The 23,720-nt window shown below is 38.7% G+C and overlaps 12 protein-coding genes across 12 annotated transcripts; 6 read left to right on the forward strand and 6 right to left on the reverse strand.

Moving 5' to 3' along the window:
• The first annotated feature begins 714 nt into the window (after positions 1 to 714).
• RHIMIDRAFT_313652 (uncharacterized protein) lies at positions 715 to 2,209 on the forward strand. The gene is made up of 2 exons (XM_023614879.1): positions 715 to 862; positions 910 to 2,209. The coding sequence occupies exons 1-2, from the start codon at positions 819 to 821 to the stop codon at positions 2,144 to 2,146; spliced, it is 1,281 nt and encodes a 426-aa protein (XP_023465864.1). The 5' UTR covers positions 715 to 818; the 3' UTR covers positions 2,147 to 2,209.
• A 60-nt stretch (positions 2,210 to 2,269) lies between these two features.
• Positions 2,270 to 3,538, reverse strand: RHIMIDRAFT_237973 (S-adenosyl-L-methionine-dependent methyltransferase; the record flags this gene model as incomplete). Its single annotated transcript, XM_023608856.1, has 7 exons — positions 2,270 to 2,466; positions 2,515 to 2,634; positions 2,689 to 2,734; positions 2,793 to 3,062; positions 3,114 to 3,204; positions 3,257 to 3,288; positions 3,338 to 3,538. The coding sequence occupies 7 exons, from the start codon at positions 3,536 to 3,538 to the stop codon at positions 2,270 to 2,272; spliced, it is 957 nt and encodes a 318-aa protein (XP_023465865.1).
• A 2,149-nt stretch (positions 3,539 to 5,687) lies between these two features.
• On the reverse strand, positions 5,688 to 6,060 carry RHIMIDRAFT_237974 (uncharacterized protein; the record flags this gene model as incomplete). Its single annotated transcript, XM_023608857.1, has 3 exons — positions 5,688 to 5,700; positions 5,771 to 5,874; positions 5,926 to 6,060. The coding sequence occupies 3 exons, from the start codon at positions 6,058 to 6,060 to the stop codon at positions 5,688 to 5,690; spliced, it is 252 nt and encodes an 83-aa protein (XP_023465866.1).
• Positions 6,061 to 6,904: 844 nt separating this feature from the next.
• RHIMIDRAFT_237975 (uncharacterized protein) lies at positions 6,905 to 7,307 on the forward strand (the record flags this gene model as incomplete). Its single annotated transcript, XM_023608858.1, has 2 exons — positions 6,905 to 6,958; positions 7,014 to 7,307. 2 exons carry the CDS (start codon positions 6,905 to 6,907, stop codon positions 7,305 to 7,307), a joined length of 348 nt encoding a protein of 115 aa, XP_023465867.1.
• A 250-nt stretch (positions 7,308 to 7,557) lies between these two features.
• RHIMIDRAFT_237976 (uncharacterized protein) lies at positions 7,558 to 8,696 on the forward strand (the record flags this gene model as incomplete). Its single annotated transcript, XM_023608859.1, has 3 exons — positions 7,558 to 7,922; positions 7,977 to 8,052; positions 8,106 to 8,696. The coding sequence occupies 3 exons, from the start codon at positions 7,558 to 7,560 to the stop codon at positions 8,694 to 8,696; spliced, it is 1,032 nt and encodes a 343-aa protein (XP_023465868.1).
• Positions 8,697 to 8,770: 74 nt separating this feature from the next.
• RHIMIDRAFT_203367 (transporter particle component) lies at positions 8,771 to 9,588 on the forward strand (the record flags this gene model as incomplete). Its single annotated transcript, XM_023606683.1, has 5 exons — positions 8,771 to 8,845; positions 8,905 to 9,002; positions 9,058 to 9,157; positions 9,220 to 9,408; positions 9,469 to 9,588. The coding sequence occupies 5 exons, from the start codon at positions 8,771 to 8,773 to the stop codon at positions 9,586 to 9,588; spliced, it is 582 nt and encodes a 193-aa protein (XP_023465869.1).
• A 66-nt stretch (positions 9,589 to 9,654) lies between these two features.
• On the reverse strand, positions 9,655 to 9,928 carry RHIMIDRAFT_203259 (uncharacterized protein; the record flags this gene model as incomplete). Its single annotated transcript, XM_023606675.1, has 2 exons — positions 9,655 to 9,696; positions 9,755 to 9,928. The coding sequence occupies 2 exons, from the start codon at positions 9,926 to 9,928 to the stop codon at positions 9,655 to 9,657; spliced, it is 216 nt and encodes a 71-aa protein (XP_023465870.1).
• A 68-nt stretch (positions 9,929 to 9,996) lies between these two features.
• Positions 9,997 to 12,290, reverse strand: RHIMIDRAFT_140884 (carboxyl transferase). Its single transcript, XM_023605693.1, has 9 exons — positions 11,994 to 12,290; positions 11,860 to 11,920; positions 11,777 to 11,800; positions 11,620 to 11,718; positions 11,517 to 11,556; positions 11,435 to 11,459; positions 11,316 to 11,378; positions 10,381 to 11,267; positions 9,997 to 10,330 (listed from the first exon to the last, which is right to left on the reverse strand). Exons 1-9 carry the CDS (start codon positions 12,043 to 12,045, stop codon positions 10,037 to 10,039), a joined length of 1,545 nt encoding a protein of 514 aa, XP_023465871.1. The 5' UTR covers positions 12,046 to 12,290; the 3' UTR covers positions 9,997 to 10,036.
• An 11-nt stretch (positions 12,291 to 12,301) lies between these two features.
• On the reverse strand, positions 12,302 to 14,651 carry RHIMIDRAFT_313655 (uncharacterized protein). The gene is made up of 8 exons (XM_023614880.1): positions 14,266 to 14,651; positions 14,181 to 14,211; positions 13,781 to 14,127; positions 13,434 to 13,731; positions 13,139 to 13,383; positions 12,969 to 13,088; positions 12,607 to 12,921; positions 12,302 to 12,551 (listed from the first exon to the last, which is right to left on the reverse strand). Exons 1-8 carry the CDS (start codon positions 14,602 to 14,604, stop codon positions 12,429 to 12,431), a joined length of 1,818 nt encoding a protein of 605 aa, XP_023465872.1. The 5' UTR covers positions 14,605 to 14,651; the 3' UTR covers positions 12,302 to 12,428.
• A 705-nt stretch (positions 14,652 to 15,356) lies between these two features.
• Positions 15,357 to 15,661, reverse strand: RHIMIDRAFT_284199 (uncharacterized protein; the record flags this gene model as incomplete). Its single annotated transcript, XM_023613174.1, has 2 exons — positions 15,357 to 15,379; positions 15,406 to 15,661. Coding segments are annotated over 2 exons (279 nt in total), but the record flags the coding sequence as incomplete, so codon positions are not given.
• Positions 15,662 to 15,948: 287 nt separating this feature from the next.
• On the forward strand, positions 15,949 to 17,137 carry RHIMIDRAFT_227135 (ClpP/crotonase). The gene is made up of 6 exons (XM_023607587.1): positions 15,949 to 16,109; positions 16,169 to 16,275; positions 16,326 to 16,656; positions 16,702 to 16,836; positions 16,891 to 16,978; positions 17,030 to 17,137. Exons 1-6 carry the CDS (start codon positions 16,003 to 16,005, stop codon positions 17,090 to 17,092), a joined length of 831 nt encoding a protein of 276 aa, XP_023465874.1. The 5' UTR covers positions 15,949 to 16,002; the 3' UTR covers positions 17,093 to 17,137.
• A 19-nt stretch (positions 17,138 to 17,156) lies between these two features.
• On the forward strand, positions 17,157 to 23,712 carry RHIMIDRAFT_140941 (uncharacterized protein). The gene is made up of 4 exons (XM_023605695.1): positions 17,157 to 17,713; positions 17,761 to 20,263; positions 20,322 to 23,368; positions 23,416 to 23,712. The coding sequence occupies exons 1-4, from the start codon at positions 17,313 to 17,315 to the stop codon at positions 23,678 to 23,680; spliced, it is 6,216 nt and encodes a 2,071-aa protein (XP_023465875.1). The 5' UTR covers positions 17,157 to 17,312; the 3' UTR covers positions 23,681 to 23,712.
• Positions 23,713 to 23,720: the final 8 nt, after the last annotated feature.

A 23,720-nucleotide genomic window follows, 5' to 3' on the forward strand; every position in this document is an offset into this window, starting at 1 on the left:
GTTCAGTGTTCACTTTTTATTTGTCAAAGTTCGTTTTGGTAATAGCTCAATTTTCGCATTTGCATCATCCAAAGCTCGCTTTTGTTTTGTTATGTTTTGCTTACATTAAAGCGTCGCTTAACGATTGAATATTTATTTAGGTGTTGTATGTGTCGTATCCAAACATAATTCACGCTTATTGAAACTAAGGAAATTACCTTTACAATAATAGATACTAGTACATAACATTATTTCTTGATTCAGATGTCACAGTAGTAAAACTAGGAAATCCTTAATTAAGCTACTCTACCCCAGAACAACCATTAAACGCACGTCAACTATAATCTCACAGTAAACTTAAATAAGAACTAATCTCTTTATTAATAAAAGAATGGATTCAGTCTTATTGTATCTTATTACTTTTATATTGTCACAGTATGTTTGAAATTGATAGAGAACAGTTAATGCTTTGAGTGGCCAGCGACGTTGATATTAATTTCCCAGCTACATCAAATTTGATTGGCTGTAACATTGCTCCTCGGAAGCACTGTATACAAAAAGGTAAGGAAAGCTAAGAAAAGGCTTGTATCTTGGCAAATAGAAAGATGCTGAGCATCATACAGCAAATGACATGTCTTGATTTTAAAGCATCGCATGAGTGTGGCTGAAGAAAGCATACCTTTTTAGGCAATAATGTAGCAAAGATACCATATAAAGACAAAAGTATCCGAGACAGGCCTTTCGTGATGCAGAGAACGGGTCCTTTGAGAACCTAAAAAAAACACTATAAAAGCTTAAAATGGTAATAAACTCTTTTCTTTTCGTTAAAGTTATCATCAATGAGAGTAAATAACAAAAATCAAATAGACGAAGAGCTTCCAAGGTAATAGCAATAAATCTCTACATGGCCAACATACTGATTTTTAGCAGTGATAATCCACCTCCATATACACCACACCCTAATCAGTCATCCTCTTCATCAGCACCTCTTCCACCCTCATCTTCCTCTCCCCCAGACTATGATAATGCTATGCATGGAAAAAGAAAGCAGCCACTTCATCAGAGAAGAAGCTTTCAAGGTCCACTAGGCAGCGTATTTGAGATAGTCAACAACGTAGCACCAGCCAGTAGAACAACCATTAGTACGTTATCAGCTACAGCTGCAGAAGCAACAAAGATGGCTTTGAATATGGTGGATGATATTATGAGCGAAACTTTTGATAGCAAAGAAGAAAGAGTACGAAGACGAGCCACACGCAAAGAGCAAAGAAGAGAAGAGCGTGAAAGAATGGCCCAGCAATTCGAGCATCTTGCCTCTGCATTTTCAGGCTTTAAACCTCGACCTTACTCACAGTGTGGCTCTAGCTCAACATCACCTAACCTTGGGTACCATCCTTGGCAGCCTACACCTGTTCTTGGCGGCTGTAGTAAAAGTAAAAGTAGCAGTAGCTGTGGCAGTCGTAGTGGTAACAGCAATAATATCCGAAAATTAGAAATGAAACACTCGCATGGTCCGCTGACTCATGATGGCAATTGGTCAGGCGATGAATGTAGGCTAAAAACTTCTGATGGAATCCTGACAGTAAATGGATCACTCGAAGCTAAAGACACCGTTTCACTCGAAACAAATAATGGATCAATTATTGTTAATGGCTCTATTACCTCTAGGAAATATATAGATATTAAATCTACTAATAGCACATTATATATTCAACGCCAATTGACAGCCCGCGATCTTCAAATTAATATGCAAAATAGTCCTATCGACATCAGTGTCCTTATTCAAGCAGACAGGATAGATATTAGAACCAAGAACGCACCAATAACACTCACACAGATCTTAGTGTCAAAGGAGTTGGTAGTAAAGACAACAAATGCGCCCATCGTGATGCATGTGGTTGCTATTCACAAAGATGCAGAAATTCGTGTTGAAAGTACAAATGCTCCTGTAACTGTATACTTGCCAAAGACGTTTTCTGGTCGATTTTATATAGCCTCTAGTTCCAATTCTTCTGCCAATATTACCCCAATAAGCGGGAGCTCTCGTCTAATTTTGGAAAAGGATGAACGTTCCAAGAAGGATGGTAAATGTCTGCATATGGACGACAAACCAAACAAAACACTTAATGTTAGAACAACAAATGGGCCAGTAGTGGTGTATATCTAAATTACTATTATTTTAAGCTGTAAATAAACTTTGCATTTATTCCCACTCTTCAATGCATACAAGTCTTTTACAAAAGTAGCAGTCAATGAAGGCTAATGATTTTTTTATTGAATAAACCATTGATTAAAGCTTTTGAGCAGCAACAGAGTTCAAAGAGAATAGACATGGCTCTGTTTCCAGGCTATGCTTATATTCTGTTAAATAGTTAGCCAGGTCTTCTTTAGTTTTTATTCCCAATATCGGTCCAACAATGGGCTGTATACTCTTCAATCCTTCCAGGTGATCCCAAATAAATTTCTTTGCAGTAGAGGTACCGGAACCTATATCGTCTTATTAAAATTGCCTCTGCTGTTGGATAAACTACTTACTCATATCACAGGTTCTATAATCAGCTTGAACAATCTTTACATTATCGTGCTTGGAGATCATCTTTTCCAATTCAGCTCCTATGTTTGGATTCTGTCCTCTTGAAATACAAGCAGTGTGTACTACAAAAGTATTAGGAGAGCATGCCTAAACCAACATATGTGGTAAAAACTCACTAGCTTTCGTAACCTTGTAAGACACAAAGGAGGGGTCCTTTGGTAGCTAAAAGCGATCAAACGATGATTAAGTTATCTGTAAGTCAATTGATACACTTTTATACCTGGAAATCACAATCTGCTATTTGCATCATACCTCCTGGCTTAGTAACACGTATCACTTCACTTATGGCTGCTGGCCATTCATGTTCTTCGTTAAGGGCAAGGACAAAGAATCTCATATGAACAAAGTCAAACGTGTTATCTTCATATGGAAGCCTCTTTGTTACATTTCCATAGTTAAAAGTGAACTGCTTTAATGAGAGCTTTTTGTCTATCACATTGACAATATCACAGCCATGATAAGTACAATTGGGATATTCGGTCATCATATCCTACAAAATATGAACAATTATATATATATATGCCCATGAGCTGCCGCTTACCATAATCCATACACCAGAACTACAGCCTACATCAAGGATGGAGATACCTTTTTGAAAATCCAAAGTTTTTCTTATGCTAGGCAAAACGTTCCTTAGAAAAGGTAGGTTACCATCTATGAATGTCTATATCATAAAGTTCCTACCCCTCATATAGCTCCTTAAAGGCAAAATGTTGCTATAATACGCTCTTTAGTAAACCTATTGTATACATATTTCCTACATACTCCTGTTAGTCTCTTTTGTTCCTCATCATCTTTGGGCAGCCAATATGTGGAGGTTTCCTCATTATGAAACTCCCGCTCGGTACCAATGATGTTTTGATTTACGGCAGTTTTTGAACCGTCTTCATGTGTATCCTTTTGAGATGGTGTAGTCGTGACCTTGTCCCAAAATTCTTGTTCATCTATAAGATGATTGTTATTCATACTATTGTAAGTGGAAAAACAACTACTCATCGGCTGATGAGCACAATAAATAAAAAAAAAAAAGAGAGAGAAAAATAATTATTAATACAAACCCTTCTGTGTTTGAGTCAATCCTAAAGTGTGTTCAACAACAGGGCTTTCGAAACCCTAGAGTTAGTCATATTGTCACCATGTTATACAAAGCCTGAACGCTGGGCTTGTGTGAATTAAACGCTTTACTGATTGACCAAAAACGTAGTATGTATATCCCCTTTGACTAGTTTAGCTTCAGACATTGTTTCTTCTAGTTAGACAATTCATACTTTGTTCAGGCCACTTTTTTTACGGATTTACTTTATTGCGAAACAATATCGTTTCTTCCATTGTTTGCTTCAAGACGCCTAACCTCTCGATGCAACTTTTGATATTGTCTGTTGCGAAATTAGTATCAAGTGACAAGCTCGGGTTTGATCATATTTGGAATTATCTGCTTCGAATAAGATCTCAATTAATAAAAGAAATGAAAATTGGCGAATAAACCACCGGCGCCAATAACCCCACTGCCTGCATCCACTCTATGACTTTGAGAATCCACATTCTCAAGTATCAACAAGCTGAGCTTCCGGTCTATTAGGTTTTATATTATCAAAGGCCTCTACATGGGAATCACCCGACTTTCCCGTTCAAGAAAATAGTAGTTTGCTGCTGTTCATTTGTTCTCTCCCAGAGCTCCCAATCAAAAGCTTAAGTGTGGTTAGCTTCTAACTCGCCCTCACTTCTCTATAGGGCAGATTTATTAGTGTCTGAGACGTATGCATACAAATAATGGCCACATCTTGGATATCTATTATCCTAAAATAGACGTGGCTCCCTTATATATCTTAACTTTATCAAAACCGTTGATTTGCAATTAAAGTAAGAAATCACTTCACTTCAGGATGAGCCTACATAGGTTCATCAGGACGAACATACCTGCACCCAAAAGGGCAATAAAAAAAAAGCAACAACAGTAAAGCCCCCAAGCCCCAAATTATATCTACACTAGTCTACTTGACCGCTGCACGCTACATTGTCAAAGAAGGCTGCATCGATAATACCTTCAAGGTCCTCTCGAATCAACCAGTGTAATCAAAGACAGCCGCCTTTCTGTTCCGTACTTCAGGAAATAAAGCAACATCCTAGTTACACCACAGAACAATGCAATGCATCACTCTTCTTAACACCGCAGACCTAAATAAGCAATTTCCCCAGTCGTTTTTTTCATCATATACACAATTCCTCAGTCTTACTCTTTACAGTGACATAGCTACAATTGAGCAACGAATTCTATTTATGTAGGAAGTGATACCTCATCTATGTCAACAAGCCTGACTTTAATGCACACACACACATATATATATATATAGACAAGGTGACTTTGTGTTTACTTTGTCCTTATACATTGATCATCTTCTCTTGCTGATGTGCCTCAACTCAGCCACAGCTGCACCACTGACTGAAGACATTGGTTTGTAAGCTACACACTTTTAATACACTTACAAAAGAAAGAATTTGTTGTTTGAAGGGAAGACGTAAATTTAAGTTACAAAGCATTGATATTCTCACGGCTATTTTTTATAATATTCATGGAATGTATCCCCCTAATAAACCAATTCTTTTGGAAAAACTTTTATCTCTCTCTATATATATAAGCCAATCAGAAGCGTGCTTGCTATCTATTTCAAGCTACATTCCTATTGGCCAATGTAATCTTTAGAAACAAACAAACAAATCCCCCTATCATTTGCTATTCTGACTGTGTCTGAAATATTTTGTACCTGAAAAAAAGATGAAGTGATAGAGTTTCTTGTTAATATGGTAAATTCTTAACATTTAAGACACAGTTTAGGTTGTTTGAACATTGTTAAAAGCATTAAAAGTAATTGCGACCAGTAGTTAATACTTTAATGCTATCATTATAGATAAGGAGTTCAATAATGTTCCCCCCCCCCTCTTTCCCCAATCGATTTAGTCGAATAGCTGGGCTAAATTTTGTGCATGAGCTAAATTTTTACTTTTGAGGCCAGCCAATAATTCTTGTATCAGTGTCCAAAGAAAGAAATAAAAATTTTCGCACATGATTGGTTGAACTGTATCTCCTCCTTTCTTGCCTACTCTCTTTCTCTCCTTATCAATCAGGCTGACTATGGATAATTGTAAGCAGTGAGATAATGCACTCTGATACGATTGGTTTGTTATTAATTTACCATTTACCATGTTTGTAAGACGTTATCTTCACCACAGCTTTCTATCATCCAGGGCTCTGCAGGGTTCCAGCCGAAATCTGATACCTCATTGGTATGTCCATTGTGTACAAACTGAGAAAGAAAAAAAAAATGGTGAGAAAGATGAAAAGTATCTATAGTTACCAGTAGTTCATCACCATGTTTAATCTTGGCTAAATCCCTCCAAACGCAGATACGTCTATCATTGCTGGCTGTACCTAAGATAGTCTCATGATGAGGTGACCATAATAGCTGTATCACCCTCTTGTTCATGTCCATTCAATACGTGTAATTTGGGAACTAAATTACGTAAATCCCACAGCGCAGAGGTCCAAAGGGAAAAAGAAGAAATGGAGCATGTTATTATTGTATTGCTGATACTATAACGTCTATAGCTGATGATTTTGATATATACTTTTGTCAGATGACATTCAGTTACTAGAATCCCATCCATTACTGGAACTAAATCCAACGCGGTTCACCTTTGCTTGATATGCCAGCACATGTTGAACAGGCTGACAAGATTCGTTGTTTATGTTTTAGAAATAGAGTTGATATGTACATACAAACCCTACATCATCAGTTGGTCATCATCACCTACCGAGAGAGAGAGCAAAGATGGAATCATGCTTCATGTGCCATGCAACATCCTGGAGCGTAGGTGCCCCAAATCAGACAAAGAACAGAGAAAAATTTAAAGTTTATGCTTTTACCGATACACTCGACTTGTAAGTCTTGTGTGTCTGCACACACGATTCTCTTTTGATGCTGCAGTTAAATATTCCCAATGAGCAATGAGGCCATGAAAGCCTGTGCTGATCAAGTGAGTTGAGCGTACTCTCTCTACATGAATTCCAAGCAATATACAGCATGAACTCTGATTGGATACGATATCTATTTATGGTAAGGGAGTGTATCATTTAATCTTTCAATGACGAATTTGATAACAGACACGTTTTTCCTTTTTTTGTCATTGTGTGAGTAAAAAGATAAGTGAGTCCGTGTGCCTGTGTCTTTCTCTGTATGTGTGACCAAGTATGGAAGTGTATTTAAGGACTCCTTTTTTATATTTCTTTCCATTTCTCTCTCTTTTTTCTTTGTTAAATGATTTTCTTTAATAACTATGGCAGATCTTAACTGGTGCACATTTTGTGATAAAGCAGTCAGTCCCTTTTCGGTAAAATATACAATAAACAACACACAAGGGCCGAAACTCATATATTTGTTTATAGGAATCACTTTACTGCAGTGAACAATGTTTACGTGCTGATGCTCTTCGCAACCATCCATTATTAGGTTACACATATCCTGAATTTATCGATTTTCCTAGAAAGTCATCTACAACTTCATCATCAACAACAACAGTATCATTATCTTCTATCTCAACTTATTCTTCACCATCTACGTCACCTGCTCTAAGCGCATCCTCATCTATTCAATTCTCTTCTCCTCCCAAGTTTGATCTTTCCTTGTCATTTAAAAAGAAATCAGACAATGCTTACTTTTCATCTTTTCACTTGTTGTAAATAACATCTATACCCCCTCTCTCATTTGTGTACATATTCCCCTTCTTTACGCTTTTGATATTCACACACTTTCTAAAAAAAATAAACACTCGTATCACTTGTAACTTCTCAAGGGCCAGGGACCAATCTTTTTAAGCCCATGAAGATAATGAATTTATGCGGAAGAACATTATTTCCGTCATGTTTATTTTCAGCCTGTTCCATTGTTTACAGCTAGTTTTTTTTGTTTTTTTACCTTCATTCCATTGAAATGAGGTGGCCATTTGGAGCAAAAGAGAAAGAACAAGATACCAACCACAACACCAGCCGAGACTCGAGGACATTCCTACTACAAAAGCAAACAAACACTTCAACAGTACAAATAAGAGAAGAAGAAGTAGTAGAATACAAGTATGCGCCCAAACAACAAGACGAGGAACAACCAATGGACTTGGGTACCTTGCAAGATATCTTTAGCTTTAGTTTCATGAGAGGTCGTCCCATTTTAAATTTTATTTTGGCTATTCTGTGGAGTGTCGGATTACCAGTGTTACTCTATAATATATTCAAACCACATACAGGTCAAGTCCTTGCCATGGTCATTGCCTCTGCGCCTCCGCTTGCCATTGTCATCATGTAAGTGACTTATGAAGTTGATCATGTATTCTAATATTTATTGTTATCCAACAGACGCATGATAAAAGATCATACATTTGACCCACTTGGCTGTGTGGCTGGTATCAGTTTCCTTATTTCAGGAATTCTGGTAATACACACAACTTTGTTGTAGTCTTTTTAATCTCATCATTCTTTATATAGTCAATTGCACAACCTGATGAAAAGGTGTCTGCCATTTGTGAATCTATTGTCCCTTTCACTCTAGGTACAGCTTGTATCATCAGCGTGATACCTATCAAGATAGGCTCATTTGAACTAAAGCTGCTTGTATACCAGATTGCCAACCAAATCATGCCGCGTGCTGAAGTAGATGAAGATCTCAAGAAACAAGATATCCATCGTTTAACGAATCAAAGTGGTCAAAAGAAGCTGGACTATCTTTACACCCACATGGCAAAGTTTCGTCAGGATATGCGTTACATGACCTTCACCTGGGGCTTTCTTCTCATACTTTCTTCTATTGTCAAGATCATCATTGTACTCACAAGCTCAAGTCTGACCAAGGCCCAGATATATGGGTATATCCTCTTTGGGTTGACGACATTTTTTATGATGTTCTTTACTTGGTTTTACACTAAAATCATCAAAGGTCACGTGCTTTCGCAAGTGGCCTTTTGGAAGGAAAAGAAAGAACAAGAGGAGATGGATAAGAAAGTAGAAACAGCCTATAATGCCGAATGGGGTGTGAATACGATGTCAAATGCCTATGGTCAAGTCATAGGTTTTATTTGAGCTCTTTCGGAGTTACTTGCCAATAAACACACACACACATGTCTCCTTTTTTCTCTCTTTTTCTTGTAACATAAATGTCGTCTTCACCTGCAGTTAAACAATATAAAGCCTTGGGAGAAGAAGTCTGGAAGACTAAAGTTGATAAAATTGTAAGCAAAGCTTAGATTATACAAAAGTTGAAGGGAGGAGACTTACCCATGTGTTATAGAATGCTGAATTATTCACCTTGACATACGGCTCTATGGTTGTTCAGCTTGTAAAAGACTTTGAAGACTATGCTGAAGTCAATAAACAACTCGAGAAAATGTAAGTTTACAATAACTATACGCCCAAAGCCAAATGACCAACAGGAACAATGAAGGGGATATAACATTGGACAGCGCATGATTGAAGACTTTTTAGCTCGTTCAGGCATCACGCGTTGTTCAGAATTTAAAGACACAGCAGAGGCAATATCAAAGGTATGTATATATATGCATGTCTTGTTGCCTTCATTGTGATCTGATATAGGCTAGCTGTATAGGTTGGATTCAAAATGTTTCTCAATATAACACCTACTGTCAGTAACTGGTCTAGCGACAATAAAGAATTCTCACTCATCTTTGAGGAAAATCCCTTGACAGATTTTGTAGAATTACCTGATGAAGCACTTGAGGGCGGTTTGTGGTATTCAAATATCTACTGTGGCGTCTTACGTGGTGCTTTAGAAATGGTAATGTATTACTAGAAAAAAAGGAAAAAAAAAGAGGAAGAGGAATTAAGAGTAATATAGGTACAAATGCAAGTAGAAGCACAGTTTATAAGTGATACACTTCGTGGCGACGAAACAACCGAGATGCGTGTCAAGTTGGTTCGTTATTTGGAAGAAGAAGTGCCTGTAGGAGAAGACTAGTATACTATTTTATTGATTAAATGGATGTGAAATGTGTATGTGGAATATGCAATGAGATGTTTTTTTTTATTGTGTCTTATTTCCTCTAAAGCGCATGCGTGGATCAATCTAATTGTGTTTTGTTGTTATTTGTTATCTATTTTATATGAATATATACTTATTTTACCATTCCTCTTCGACATTCTGCAAAACTCTTTTTGATACTGAAGCATTCGTCAGGAACATCGTCTTTATGTTCTGGTTGAAAGCATTCCTTGATAGTATTTCCTTTCAATACACATTTTGATTTGAGCATACATTCGACTAGTTCTTGTCTAATCTCTTTACATGAAGAAGGCATGTTGAATATATAAAAAAGAAAAAGAAATAATTAAACCACCCCCTGCGTCAAAGACACACACAGACATTAGAAATTCTATTTTTTTTATTTATTTTATAAAGACAGATTTTACATTCTAAACACACCAAAGTTAGTCTTTTCGATAGGTGCATTCAAGGATGCACTCAAGGCTAAGCCAAGGACATCTCTCGTATCGCGAGGATTGATAACGCCATCATCCCATAAACGAGCACTAGAGTAGTAAGGATGACCTTCAGCTTCATACTTGGCACGGATAGGAGCCATAAACTTTTCTTGCTCTTCTTCTGGCCAGGTCTCTCCCTTCTTAGCCTTGCTTTCTCTTGTGATTTGTGCTAATACGTTGGCACTTTGCTCACCACCCATGACAGAAATACGAGCATTCTATAGATTAAATAAGCCTCTGACTGTATATTCAATCATGTAAAACTTACTGGCCACATCCATAAGAATCGAGGTGAATACGCACGACCACACATACCATAGTTACCAGCACCAAAACTGCCACCAGTGATGACAGTAAACTTGGGTACTTTGGCACAAGAGACGGCATTGACCAATTTGGCACCGTTCTTGGCAATGCCACCAGCTTCAGCGGTAGATCCTACCATGAAACCAGTAATGTTTTGAAGAAAGACGAGAGGGATACCTCTTTGAGAGCAGAGTTGAATGAAGTGAGCGCCCTTCAAGGCTGATTCAGAGAACAGAATACCATTGTTGGCAATGATACCGACAGGGTAACCATGAATGTGAGCAAAGCCAGTGACGAGTGTTGTACCATAATTCTCTTTGAATTCAGCGAATCTGCTTCCATCCACAAGACGAGCAATAATGTTTTTACTGTCAAAGGGCTTCTTTAGATTATCACCTACGATACCACCAATCTCATCAGGTGAGTACAGGGGCTCTTCTGGAGCACGCAAATCAAGTTGAGGCTTCTTGACTCTGTTCAACGTACTGACCACTCGGCGGGCCAAAACAAGTGCGTGCTCATCATCCAAAGCGTAATGATCAGTCACACCTGATGTCTTGCAGTGAAGATCGGCGCCACCCAAATCTTCAGGGCTGATCGTTTCACCAATAGCAGCCTTGACTAAGGGTGGACCAGCCAAGAAGATAGTACCTTGCTTTCGGACAATGATACTTTCGTCTGCCATCGCAGGGACATATGCACCACCTGCTGTACATGAACCCATAACAGCAGCGATTTGAGGAATTCCTTGAGAAGACATATTGGCTTGGTTATAAAAGATACGACCAAAGTGCTCACGATCAGGGAACACATCAGCTTGTCTAGGAAGATTGGCTCCACCGGAATCGACTATGAATACATGTTAGTCTGGTATTTTTACGAGATATCATTTCTTACCAAGATATATGCATGGAAGGTTGTTTTCTTTAGCTATTTCTTGAGCGCGAAGGTGCTTTTTTACTGTATATATCCATTATTGTAAGTATGAATCCATAATCCTTGTTATGTTATATTACCTGTAATAGGATAATATGATCCACCCTACAAACCAGTAAGTATCAGTAAGGCTTTCTACTCTCCCTCCTTTTTTTTTCTTACCTTAACCGTTGGATCATTAGCTACAATCATACACTCCACTCTACCCATTGAAATTCAGTAAGTTTCCCACGGTGGCTTTTTTTTACATGTCTATAAAACTTACCCATGGACGCGGCCAATACCAGTGATAATACCTCCTGCAGGTACTTCTTCATCGTATAATTGATATCCAGCTAATGCAGATAATTCAAGGAAAGGAGAGCTAAATGACAGGTTATTTTAATAACTGATAAAAAATGCAATGTCATTGTACGCCTTACTTCGGATCAATCAAGCGATTGATTCTAAGAGATAATAATACATGTCAGTTATATTTGATCGTGGGTTATAATCAAAAGCTTACCTGTCTCTGGGAAGCATCTTCTTTCGAGATAAATGTCTTTGACGTGCTGCTTCACCTCCACCTTTTTTTTACACACACATGTTAGTCTATTTGCCATTATTTTCATACATCTTGTTTTATCTATCTTTCTTTACCCAGCTTTATCTTTTCAGTTTTCAAATTCAAATCATCTACCAATTGTTGCATTCTTTCAGCATTTTCCTGGTTTTTATTCCTTAGTAAAGTATAAATTATAAGGCAAAGCACCACGGTTTACCTTGAATGAAGCACTAGCAGGTTCAACCAAGTTGGGTAAAACTGAAGCATTATCTTCATGAAATGTATGATACTGAGATCGAAATAGACTAGTGAAAGCAGGTCTTGTGTTTCTCAAGACCGCAGTCTTTGTTTGATTCAGTAACTTTAAAGACAACATCGCGTAACAAAAGATAAAAAGAAAAGAGAAAAAGAGAAAAAGAGAGAAAGAAAGAAAAAAAAGGTAAGGGAAAAAAGATGTTTCCACGCCTGTGATTTTTCCCACGCATACTCTCACTTATGCTGTTATGTGACACGGGGTTCTTTATTTCACATCATGAATCAATATCTGACATATCACTCAAATCAGGACCATCATCAAAGATATCAAGGTTAACCGCCAGATTATCATCACTGTCAAATTCTGGTTCCACATGTTTTCGCTTAAGCGGCAGTTGCTATAGTTTATGCAAGATGATTAGGGAAGGCTCTCATTTATGATTGTCAATTTACCTTGTTCATCTGCATCGTTTGGCTCTTGAAACTTGTAAATGCCTTTTCTTCTTCTTCTTCTTCATCGTCATCATCGCTACCAAAGTGACCTCGTCTGATTGGTTTTTGTGGTCGTTTTCGTATATTTCTTTCTCTGACACGATGCAGGATACTAATAGATGCATCCATTTTGGGTGTCTCTGTCACTGCCTGGAATGATCGAGTACGGTTGAATTGTGGTGTATTAAACATTGCATATTTATTTGTCGTTGCTCTTGGGCTCGTAAACGGCTTACGTGGTATTGTCTCTCGTTTAGGCGTTCTAGGCGCGATTGCCTAAGGTCAACTATTAGCAATGATCTATTACGTGCATTTCTCCTTACCTTTTGTTGTGCTTCCTTATTATCATAGATTGTCTCTAGATAAGGCTTACCATAAACCATAAAAGGACGATTCTTCAAGGCTTCATATTCAAGTAATGAGCCTTCAAGTTCTTTACTAATCTACTTAAACGATGGGTACACACGCTTTATTTCTCAAATGAACTATTTACCTTTGGCAGTTCACGTTCTACGCGTTTTCTAAACTTCTCCTCACGAAGCAAGCGTCCAGGGTCACGCTGGCCCTTTCCAAACAGCCTATTGGGATCCCTTGTTGAGGCTTCAAATTCTTCAATTTCTTGCTTTAGTTTCATGTATTTTTCAATACGATCAAGGATATATTTGGAATCTTCGACCTCCAAACGGAGTCGTGATATCTCGCTCTCGTGTGCTTCTAGTATCTCATCTGTCGTTTCATCTATATAATATAAATTCTCTAATTATTAAAAAAAAGAGGCAGTTATTTACTTGAATAAGCAGGATGGAATTGGCGTTTTTGATCTTCGGAGTAGTATAGTTGATCCCATAGCGATACCAGCTCCTCTCGTGCTCTCTCAATAAAATCACCGATACGCTCTTGTCTTATTTTAAGCAATCTTTTTAATTCCATTTCATAATTTTGTATTTCTTCTTGTGTAAGTCCTCTATTGGCCATCAAGAACACTTCACATTCTTCAGGATCAATACGTAGCCTGTCCCAAAGATGCTTCAGTTTATGTGTCAGTTCTGCCTTTCGATCTTCCACTTGGTGTTGTGTCTCTTTCAACTATTACTTTTTTAGCATAAACTTCATTGTGTCATTTTGTTTTTATTACCTGGGCAATGCGCTCAGTAAGGTAATAGATACTTTCTTCAGATACCAAATTGTTGCATAGTTCAATTTTCTTATCTGGGTTTGTTTCTTGGTGGTACTGCATGACCAGTTTGTCTGCCTCATTATTTAAACTGTCGATGCCTAGGGTGACCAATATGTTACAGATTCCAGTGGCCGTATCGTCCACGATGGCCTTTCTTCTTGCATATTCCTGCTCTGCGTGCTGTAATTCATCTTCCAAGCTGTTGACTGCTAATGATGATACATCTACCTCTGTTGTTGCTATCAAGTTTATATTTACAAAGCCTCCCAATGCTGTATGTAATGCTTTCAATTGTTTATGTAGTTCTTTACAACAAAGTAGGTTAGTCATACGGTAATAATTTGATCTACCATTGTACCTTGTACGTATATTAAGCTTTCATTATATCTCTACATTATGGTATAATCAATTGTGTATTGAACATAGTTTATATATAGATGTACCTCTTTCACTTTAATCAGTTCATCTTGTAATTCCTGTAGGTTGTCACGTAATGATTTATTGCGATCGATAACAGCCGTACTCGCTGCATATTCTCCCATAAGTCGTTTATAAGATAGTATTGCCCTGTGTGTATTCTCTGTTTCTTTTATGAAATTGTCCCTTTCTTTTTCTGCAAGTGTATATTGATCATTAGCAAATCGTGCGATATCATTTAGAAAATCCTTTATTTTTTGCTCTTGTTCATCGTGCTTTAAACCAATTTCACTACTGATCAGATTGAGTTGTTCTATTTTGTTGTTAAGGTGACTAATAAGTTCTTCTACAGAGACCAAATTCATTATTTTCTCAATATAATAAAAAAAAAGCACAGTATTGCGCGAAAACGAAAGGGGGTGCGCCGCCACACGCGTGAAGTCTTGTTCCTTCTCCGCGTCTGTGTGTCCGATCCGGAAAAGCGTCAGAGTAAGTTTATGCAAAAAGGGTAAATAACAGATTACTACTTCAAATTCAGACGACGTTAGTTTTTTTCTGGACGAATCAAAATGTAAACTCAGACGACTTGCTTACCTGTTTTGTAGCTGCTTCAAAGCTGGTATAGTATAGATGTGCTCTCTAATTAAGGTAAAAGGTATCGAAAGTAATGTGCCATTTTTTTGTTTAAACATGATATTTTATTGATGGTTCAAATGAGCGCAAAAATAAAACAATAAAATAAACGTCCGTCCGGACCCGTTCAGTCCGTTTGGAAGTGAATGTTAGCGAAAAAAACCCCTTATGGGTACAAGGGTAAAAAAAGTAAAAGGAAATTAATGAGTAGGTTTATCGGTGAAAAGTTAAATGAATTGCTTTAACTACACAAGAAACTTTCGACCATGGGAATGCTTAATAGAGATCAATTTGTTATGGTGTAGCTGATCTAATTTATGTAGTAGGGAACATATAATTGGCCATCGTTGAGACCAGGTGAGGGCTAGGTTTGGGGAACCGAAGGGCGTAAAGGAAGCATATTCAGAAGGAATGACAATGATCTCGTATATTTTCAGGTATGAACAGACGTCGATGCATATCAAAGCAACTAATAGCGTGATTCTTAGATAGCTGTTGCGTTGGGTGCTTGGGACATGGTCGAGGTTTGCCACCAGGAAGCCAGCTTAATCTCCAGCGTATACAGCGACTGCGCTCTGACTTAGATATGGGCATCCAGAGTATAGGATCCAGAGAGATCGATCGACGGCAGCTAGAAAGCAGTTTGGAGTTTCGGCACCGTTGGCGGATCTCCAGATTTTGTTGCAAAAAGCGTCGTTTAGCAGCCTTGAGTGAGCGAGTATCGGGTTCCTCAGTAGTAAACAGCGTCGTTTTCCAAAGCGATGTATGAGAGAGAGCGTAGAAACTCTTCTTTTTTTTTATATCGCCATATCGAACATGGTTTCTCTTTCATAAGAAATTTAGGTATCTATAGACAAGGTGTCCAGAGTTTGCTGTTGACTGGTCTAAAACTAACATCGTCTGGATTTGAAGTAGAAACACTGCACTTTGATGTATAGTTTAACCGATTCCCTCCTTAATAATAAAGTTTCAAGCATATTTTTACACCAAAATGAGAAATAGCTGGACCCAAAAAAAATTAGTCATTGAATTTCAGATGTGTGTGCGTCTCTTTAAATTCCCACTTGTCAACGTGAAAATAATAATATATAAATCAATTTTTCCTCCTCCTTTTTCTTTACTTTATAATTATGTCCAGCAAGTATCAATATGAAACAGTCAAGGTTGATTTATTACCTGATGGTGTCGCTCATGTTCAATTAAACAGACCCAAAAAGTTAAACACGCTTAACCCTCAGTATGTTCAAAAGTTAAAAAAAAAATGACCGCATAAATATTGATATACATATTATTTAGGATGGTTATTGATATTAGACAACTCTTTACTGAAATTGCTGATGATAGTAATGTTCTAAGCATTGTTATATCCGGCGCAGGCCGCGTCTTCAATGCTGGTTTGGACTGTAAGTTATACAAAGAAAAGGGAGGCCATGTTTTTTAATCTTTTTACTAGTGACCGAAAGCAATCTTACTGCATTAGGTGAGGCAGAAGATATTGCTCGAAAGGTCTATAGAACACGCCCATTCGTTAAAAACTTTCAAGATGCCTTCACAGCCATCGAGCGTTGTCCTAAACCTGTTATTGCTGCTATCCATGGCGCGTGCATCGGTGGTGGAGTTGATTTGATTACTGCATGTGATATTCGATATTGTACTAAGGATGCTTTTTTCTCTGTAAAGGAAGTCGATGTCGGTCTTGCTGCTGATGTTGGTACTTTGCAAAGACTGCCTAAAGTAATTGGCAATCATAGCCTGGTTCGCGAATTGTGCTACTCAGCTCGCAAGTAAGTGGAATGATGATTTTACTCATAAATTCTAATATTTTATAGCCTGTACGCTGATGAAGCCTTCCAATGTGGATTGGTCAATAAGGTTGTTGAGAATCAAGAGGCAGTGCTAACTGAAGCTTTAAATATGGCTAAACTCATTGCTTCAAAATCACCCATTGCTGTGATGGGAACCAAGTAAGTTGAATGAAATTGATATAAAAAAAAAAAAAAGCTAACCGATACATTGAGGCATTTATTGAATTATTCTCGTGATCACTCTGTTGATGAAGGTTTAGCTTATACAGTCACTTGGAATGCTGCTATGCTTCATACAGAGGTAAGCAATAATATTATAATCATAATAAAGAGGTTAATAATATCATTATAGGATATTCCTCTTTCAGTTCAAGCAGCTCTTTCCAAAAAACCCGCCAAATATTCCAAGCTTTAACACTCCGAGTGCCCTTCAGGCTAAAAATAAAGTTTTTTTTCTGCTCTCTTCTATTCCTCTTTTTTTGTTTGCTTAGTTTACTTACGCAACTCGAGTCTTTTTTGTAATATTTTCTACATACATTTTTTTGTATATTCTTAAGCATCCCCCAAAGTATCATAAAAGAGAGGATAAAAATAAAAAGGGGAAAGTCAGGAAGAAAAAGAGAGAAGAAGATAGAATGTCAACAACAGCAGAAACTACGAATTTAAAGAATGTGACAGCACCCGTGTCGGCAGCACAGCTAAAGACATTTCTTGTCGAAGCACCCATCATGTATAAAAGCCGTTTACACTCTGGAGCAGAAAAACATATACTTACGAATTGTTATCGATCACTTTGGAACAATGATCCTGAATGGTTACAACAATACTTCTTTCAAGAAGGACTCACAGACAGTGACAACCTTTCATTGTTACTAGAAAAATACAATTTATTTGGCTCAAAAGAGCATGATATATCTGATATAAGGCATGAGAATCCGTTAGTAGACGATACAAATGAGCCTGAATATTGGGAGACTCAACGTGGGAAACAATGTGGCCACTTGTTTAAAAGAGGCGAAAGTGTCTATCGTTGCAGGTAAGATACTAATAACTTTATATATATATAAACTAACATATCTGTAGAAACTGTGGATTGGATGATACTTGTGTTATGTGCTCAAAATGTTTTCATGCAACAGATCATGACGGTCACGATGTAAAGATTTGGATAAGCAGAGGAGCAGGTGGTTGCTGCGATTGTGGTGACCCAGAAGCTTGGAAGGTCCCTCTTAACTGTAAAATTCATTCTCTGCAGTCTTCTTCAACACAGATACCCAACACATCTATCCATCAACTTGAACCTCTATCATCTGTACCACCCGCTCTATTGAGCTCCGTTCGAGAAACAATCACCGTCATCGCAGACTATATCTTGGAGACATTTGCTGCTTCACCTGAGGATGTCATGTCGATTGGTTCGGTTGAATCCATAAAACAGGACTGTCTTGTTTCACATCGAGCATTAGGTCTACCCATCGATTTAGAGACTCAATCATACGCCTGCATTTTATGGAATGATGAAAAACACTCTTTTGATGATGTAATTGCAGTCGTGAAAAATGCAATCGGCTGTACTCACGAACAGGCTGAAGTGATAGCTCAATCTGTCGATAGGTACGGACGACACATCGTGAAGGAATCCAAAGATATTCAAAGCTTGATCACAGCCGCCAGCATCATCGGCTCCATCGGCTTGGCTGTCACTATTTGTTCAGTGCATAAAACAGTTCGTGAAGAAATTGCTGGTCTTTTATTGGACTGGTTAAAGGAATTGGTCAGCGGTCGATACAGGTTTTTTAATAACGTAGAAGGCGGTAATACAATCATACGAGATACTATCTGTCAAGTTCTCTCTACTGATTGGGCCCTTCGACCTGACCTTGCCAGATTGTCTACACGCTACAGAAGAGCTAGAATGCCAGAAGAAGAAGACGATTCATTCGAATTTGGTGATGAAGATGGTGGTATGGATAGCGATGGTGATGAAATCATGTTTGACGCTGATAATGTTATCGAAGAAGATATTGAAGAAGAGTTTGAAGAAGATGACGAAGGAGAAGAACATGAAGAAGGCGATGATGAAAGTTCTTCCAATAGCGAGACACATAGGCATCTGGAATTTATCATGGGGCATCACCTTGAATGGCATCGCAATGCTAGTGAAAGGTTAGCAGAGGAAGCACGACTCCATGTGGACGCAGATAGGTTGCACGAAGAGCGTGACCAAGAGATCCTCAAGAGACGTCGATCCTCTTCATCGTCTCAGCCAAAGTCACACAAGACGCACAAACCAAGAGATATATTGGATATGGAATGGAATCTGGATGCTTGGTTAGATTATACCGACAAGTTGGAGTTGGCTGAGCGACAGATTGCAAAGGATATGGGTGTGCCATTGACGAATCATGGGGCAACAAAGAGCTCGGCTGAAATCAATAGCAACTTGAAAAAAGAATTCAGACGTAAACTTCGTCTGGATTACATCTTGCAATTTGATCTTAGACTATGGAAGACGGCTCGAATGGATATCAAAGACTTGTTAATCGGCACCTTTATCTCAAATTACGAATATAGACCTATCCTCGGTGTTCGTTTTGCACGTAACTACCCTGAATTGATTGATGCATTCTTTTTCAAGGACAGAGAACCTGAAAATTCTGTGAGTACACTGTCCGTTCAACTCTTAACTGTGCCTACAGTCGCTTCTATACTCGTCAAAGACTACAAGTTCTTTGGCATGGTATGTTCTATTCTATCCAACTTTTTCTTGACCGATCGTATTCATATGATCTTGCCTGAAGATTATTCGCAAGCCCAAGTGGATTCTTCATTTAGAGCGATTGCCCGTCACCGCTATGCCTACACGATCTATGACTTGCGATATGTCATGAATGCCGAACAAGTGAAATTGGAAATTTCAAAGAGTCCTCTGTATCTTCGCCATTTTATCGACATGCTCTATCAATTCCAAGCCATGGATCCCTTAAAGCGTCAATCAGATGCCCATGTAGAGTATGAATCAAATACATGGATGAATGCCTTTAATGTCACCTTACAAATCGTTAAACTCTGTCGACTGTACGCAGCCTGTTTTGATGCTCTTCAATCTGAAATTCCCATCGTACATGCATCCTATAATCTTTGCCGTACCGTCTACCGTGTTTTAAAGGCTATTCGTGACTGGAACCCTCGTCTGTCTCCTGCGTCTCTTCCTTATCCAAATATAGCTCAGAATAGAATTATCATCAAAGGCATATCAGAGCAGAAATATCATCAAGTCAGTACACCTCATGTAGGTCCTTTTGATATCATTGACTATGATGTCACAGTTCAGCCTGTATCGTTCCATCATCCTTTCCACTGGCTTCTATCCGAATTGTTTGAAAATGTGTCCTTGCTATATGATGAAGTGTTGGCCGAGAATGGTTGGATTGGCGGATTTAAGCAAATGGTGAATAATGCACTTCAGGATGATCGCCGTGCTACTTTTCTGGATATACTTGAGTATCCTATTCGTACACTTACCATCTTATCACAGATCAACTGTGGTGCTTGGGTAAGGAATGGCTATGGTATCCGTAATCAGGTAAACCCTCCTAAAAATGTCAAGCAAGAACAGACATGTGCTAACCCCCTTTACAAAGTTCCATACGTACAGAGATATCAACGTTAGAGAGAATACCCTAGATCGCGACATTTTCTTACTCCAAGTTGGATTTGTTGTCTGTAATAGCGACCAACTACTACTGACGTTAATTGACAGATTCCAACTTCAAGATTGGTTTAAAGGAAAATGGAACAAAACGCATCCTGTTTATGACTCACCACAAAAGACCTTTATGGTAGAAGAGCTGCTGTATCTGTTGATCGTCAGTGCTACTGAACATGGTTATGCATCAGGAACATCCACTGAACAACGTATTCGTCGTGCTATCATTCAATACCTTGGTCTTTCTAGTCTCTCCTACTCAGAACTACTCAAGTTAATCCCAGACACTCTCACTGAACACGAATCATTTGAAGCTGAACTCAACAAGGTTGCCAATTTTAGAGCACCCGACGGTGTCAATGACAAAGGCATGTACGAAATCAAGCCTGAGTGTTTGGACGAGATTGACCCTTACTTCTGGCACTACACACGTAACAAGCGCGAAGAGGCACACGTCGTGCTGAGAAAGCGCTGGAACCAACTGCATCCTGAAAATGCGTTGGACGATAAGGAAGAATTCCTTGCTCAACCCAAGATTCACCGCATTGAAAAGGGGCCCTTCAGACATCTTAATAACTTTTTACATTCCAAAGTGTTTTGTCAGATCCTGATTTATGCCTTATGGAACTCAAAGATTGCCAAACAAGCCAAAAGTGAGACAATATTGGACGAAGCGCTTTACCTTGGTATACTTGCTGTAACAGACGTCAATAATGAACAAAGTGATATAGATCCCTTTATGGATACATCAGGAGGCTTTGTTGAAAATGCTACAGAGAATGAATATGCTATACAAGTGAATGAGATCGAACGAGTTCATTCTACGTTGCTATCCGTGCTCATACACTGTGTGGATGACAAGGAGCTTTCTCATACTCATAAGCGGTTATGCTTCATCATTGACAAGATTGAGCAACTTGGCAATCAAAAGACCAAAGATATGATTGGCGAGTGGAAAGAGAGAAGAAGCAAGCAGATTTCTTTTGATAACCAAGGCAACTCAAGTGGCGATGGCATGTCCGAATACGAACGTAAGAAAGCAGCTGCTAAAGCGCGTCAAGCAGCCATCATGTCCCAATTTGCACAGGCTCAGTCCAAATTTATGGAACAGCATGCAGATTTGTACAAGGATGAAGAAGAATTTAAAGATGCTATGGATGAAATTCCTGCAAATGATGACTTGATGTCCTCAGCTAACGAATTTGAAATTGTACGCAAGTGTCATTTCCCTACTGATAACTGCATTGTATGTCAAGAAGAAATGGATGGTTCCAAACTGTACGGCATGCTTGGCCTCGTCCAGCGTTCTAATGTCCAGCGACTTTCACCTGTGACCAAGGACGTTTGGTCTGATATACTTGACACAGGCCTTCATTCACATAACCCTTGGGGCCCAAGAGAGGAGGCAAGCAATGATAAAGAAACGCATTTTACTGCATTCCCTACCAGCTCACACGTGTCTGGTGTCGATATTTCCTCTTGTGGTCATTTAATGCATGCTGAATGCTTTGAAACATACCAGCAATCTGTAGATAATCAAGACTTTATGAGTCGTCTTTCACTTACAAGATCACCCAAAGGCCGATTCCTATGTCCTCTCTGTAAAGCACTGGGCAACGTGTTGGTTCCGATCGTCTGGAAAGGCAAAAAGGAGACTTACCCTGGTGTCATGGCTCCCTCTACATCTTTTGATGATATGGTAAAATCGCTGCTTGAAGTAGCTGTTGATGCTAGTGAGAAGGTTGCATTCAAAAGAAGGACAGGTCTCCCTCAGGACTCCAACCTGGTTATAGCTGATGAGGAAAGGCTCAAGTATCTCTACAACAAATTGATCAGAGCCATTTATAAAGCGACAGGGGACGAATCTGGCGAATTTGTAACAGATTTGAAGGATTCTTTATATTATCTATATGATATGTACGCATATACCATCAGTAACTTTGAAGTGGCGCAAAGAGGAGCAGAGAATACACGAGCGAGGGACCTGATGGTGGAGCATACAGGAACATTTATCGATGATATATCAAGGACATCACAGACACTCTTAAAGATTCTGTCAATGACAAATGGACTAGTGCCCAAACTGATGGAGTCTCCCTGGCAGACCGATGATCACCAAGTGGCAGAAAGCGTTTTACTTGAACAGCTGTATCAGTTCATCTCAGGCCCGGATAAGCCCAGTACAGTGCCAGTATTATCAGATGATCCATTCAAGGTCCTGGTTCGTCTTGGTTTCCTTGTTGCAGATTACCCAGATGTGCAAGCACATCATCTGATGCGTGCTCTTTATCTAGCCGATCTGACAAAGACTGTGATTGGCATTGCTCAAGTCATGTGTGATAATGAGAGACTCTTCAAGGATACCAGGTTGAATGAACTACTCACTACTCTCTGTGACAATCAACAGCAACAAGTCAAGGGAGTAGATGGTGCCAAGCGTTTTATAGAACACGTTCTTTCATCTATAGGATTTCCTCATGTCAAGACAGTGTTTGACAGGTTAAATCCCAAGGGATTTACTGCACTTCTTCGCTTGTTTACTTTGCCCTATCTTCGCAAATCGCTGCTATTGATGACAGTACATCATGGATTTATCCCACAAAGTCCAAGCTCAACAGATGCTATGGAAGAAGGATCACAAAGTGAATATGATCGTCTATTGGAGACGTTGAATCTTCCCAGTTTTGAAACCATCTTCAACTTTACAAGTACTGATCAGGAACTACTCAACTACTGGTGCCAGGACTTTTTGGACAGGAATGGAACACATATATCACTGAACTTGCCCATTAAGTATCGTTTAACGACATTACCTTATCGTCTGGATGTTTTGCTTGATGAAAGCTCGAAACGCATCTGTCGTAAATGCAACTCTGTTCCTGAACATTCGGCCATTTGTTTGATTTGTGGTACGTTTGTATGTGCTCGTCGATTCTGTTGTACGGAAGGAACTAAAGGCGAATGCAACGTTCATATGAAGAGGTAGTGAGACAATTAATAATGATATGTAATTACTCATCTGTATTTAGCTGTGGAGGTGAAATTGGAATATACATGATGATCAAAGACTGCTTCTTATTACTATTACATGATAATGGAGGTAGTATTATGAATGCACCCTATCTCGATAGTCATGGAGAGGCCGACATATTCTTTAAGCGAGGTGCACCACAGTATCTCAATATGAAAAGATATGAACAGATTAGACAAATGTGGTTAACACATTCTATACCTTCATTCATCAGAAGAAGGATGGAAGCATCACAAACGACAACAGCTTGGGAGGCATTTTAAATTCATTCTTTGTACAGTGAAGCAATAAAATACAATCAAA

The sequence above is a fragment of the Rhizopus microsporus genome (genome assembly GCF_002708625.1).
Source record: "Rhizopus microsporus ATCC 52813 unplaced genomic scaffold scaffold_9, whole genome shotgun sequence".
NCBI classification, from domain to species: Eukaryota; Fungi; Mucoromycota; class Mucoromycetes; order Mucorales; family Rhizopodaceae; genus Rhizopus; species Rhizopus microsporus.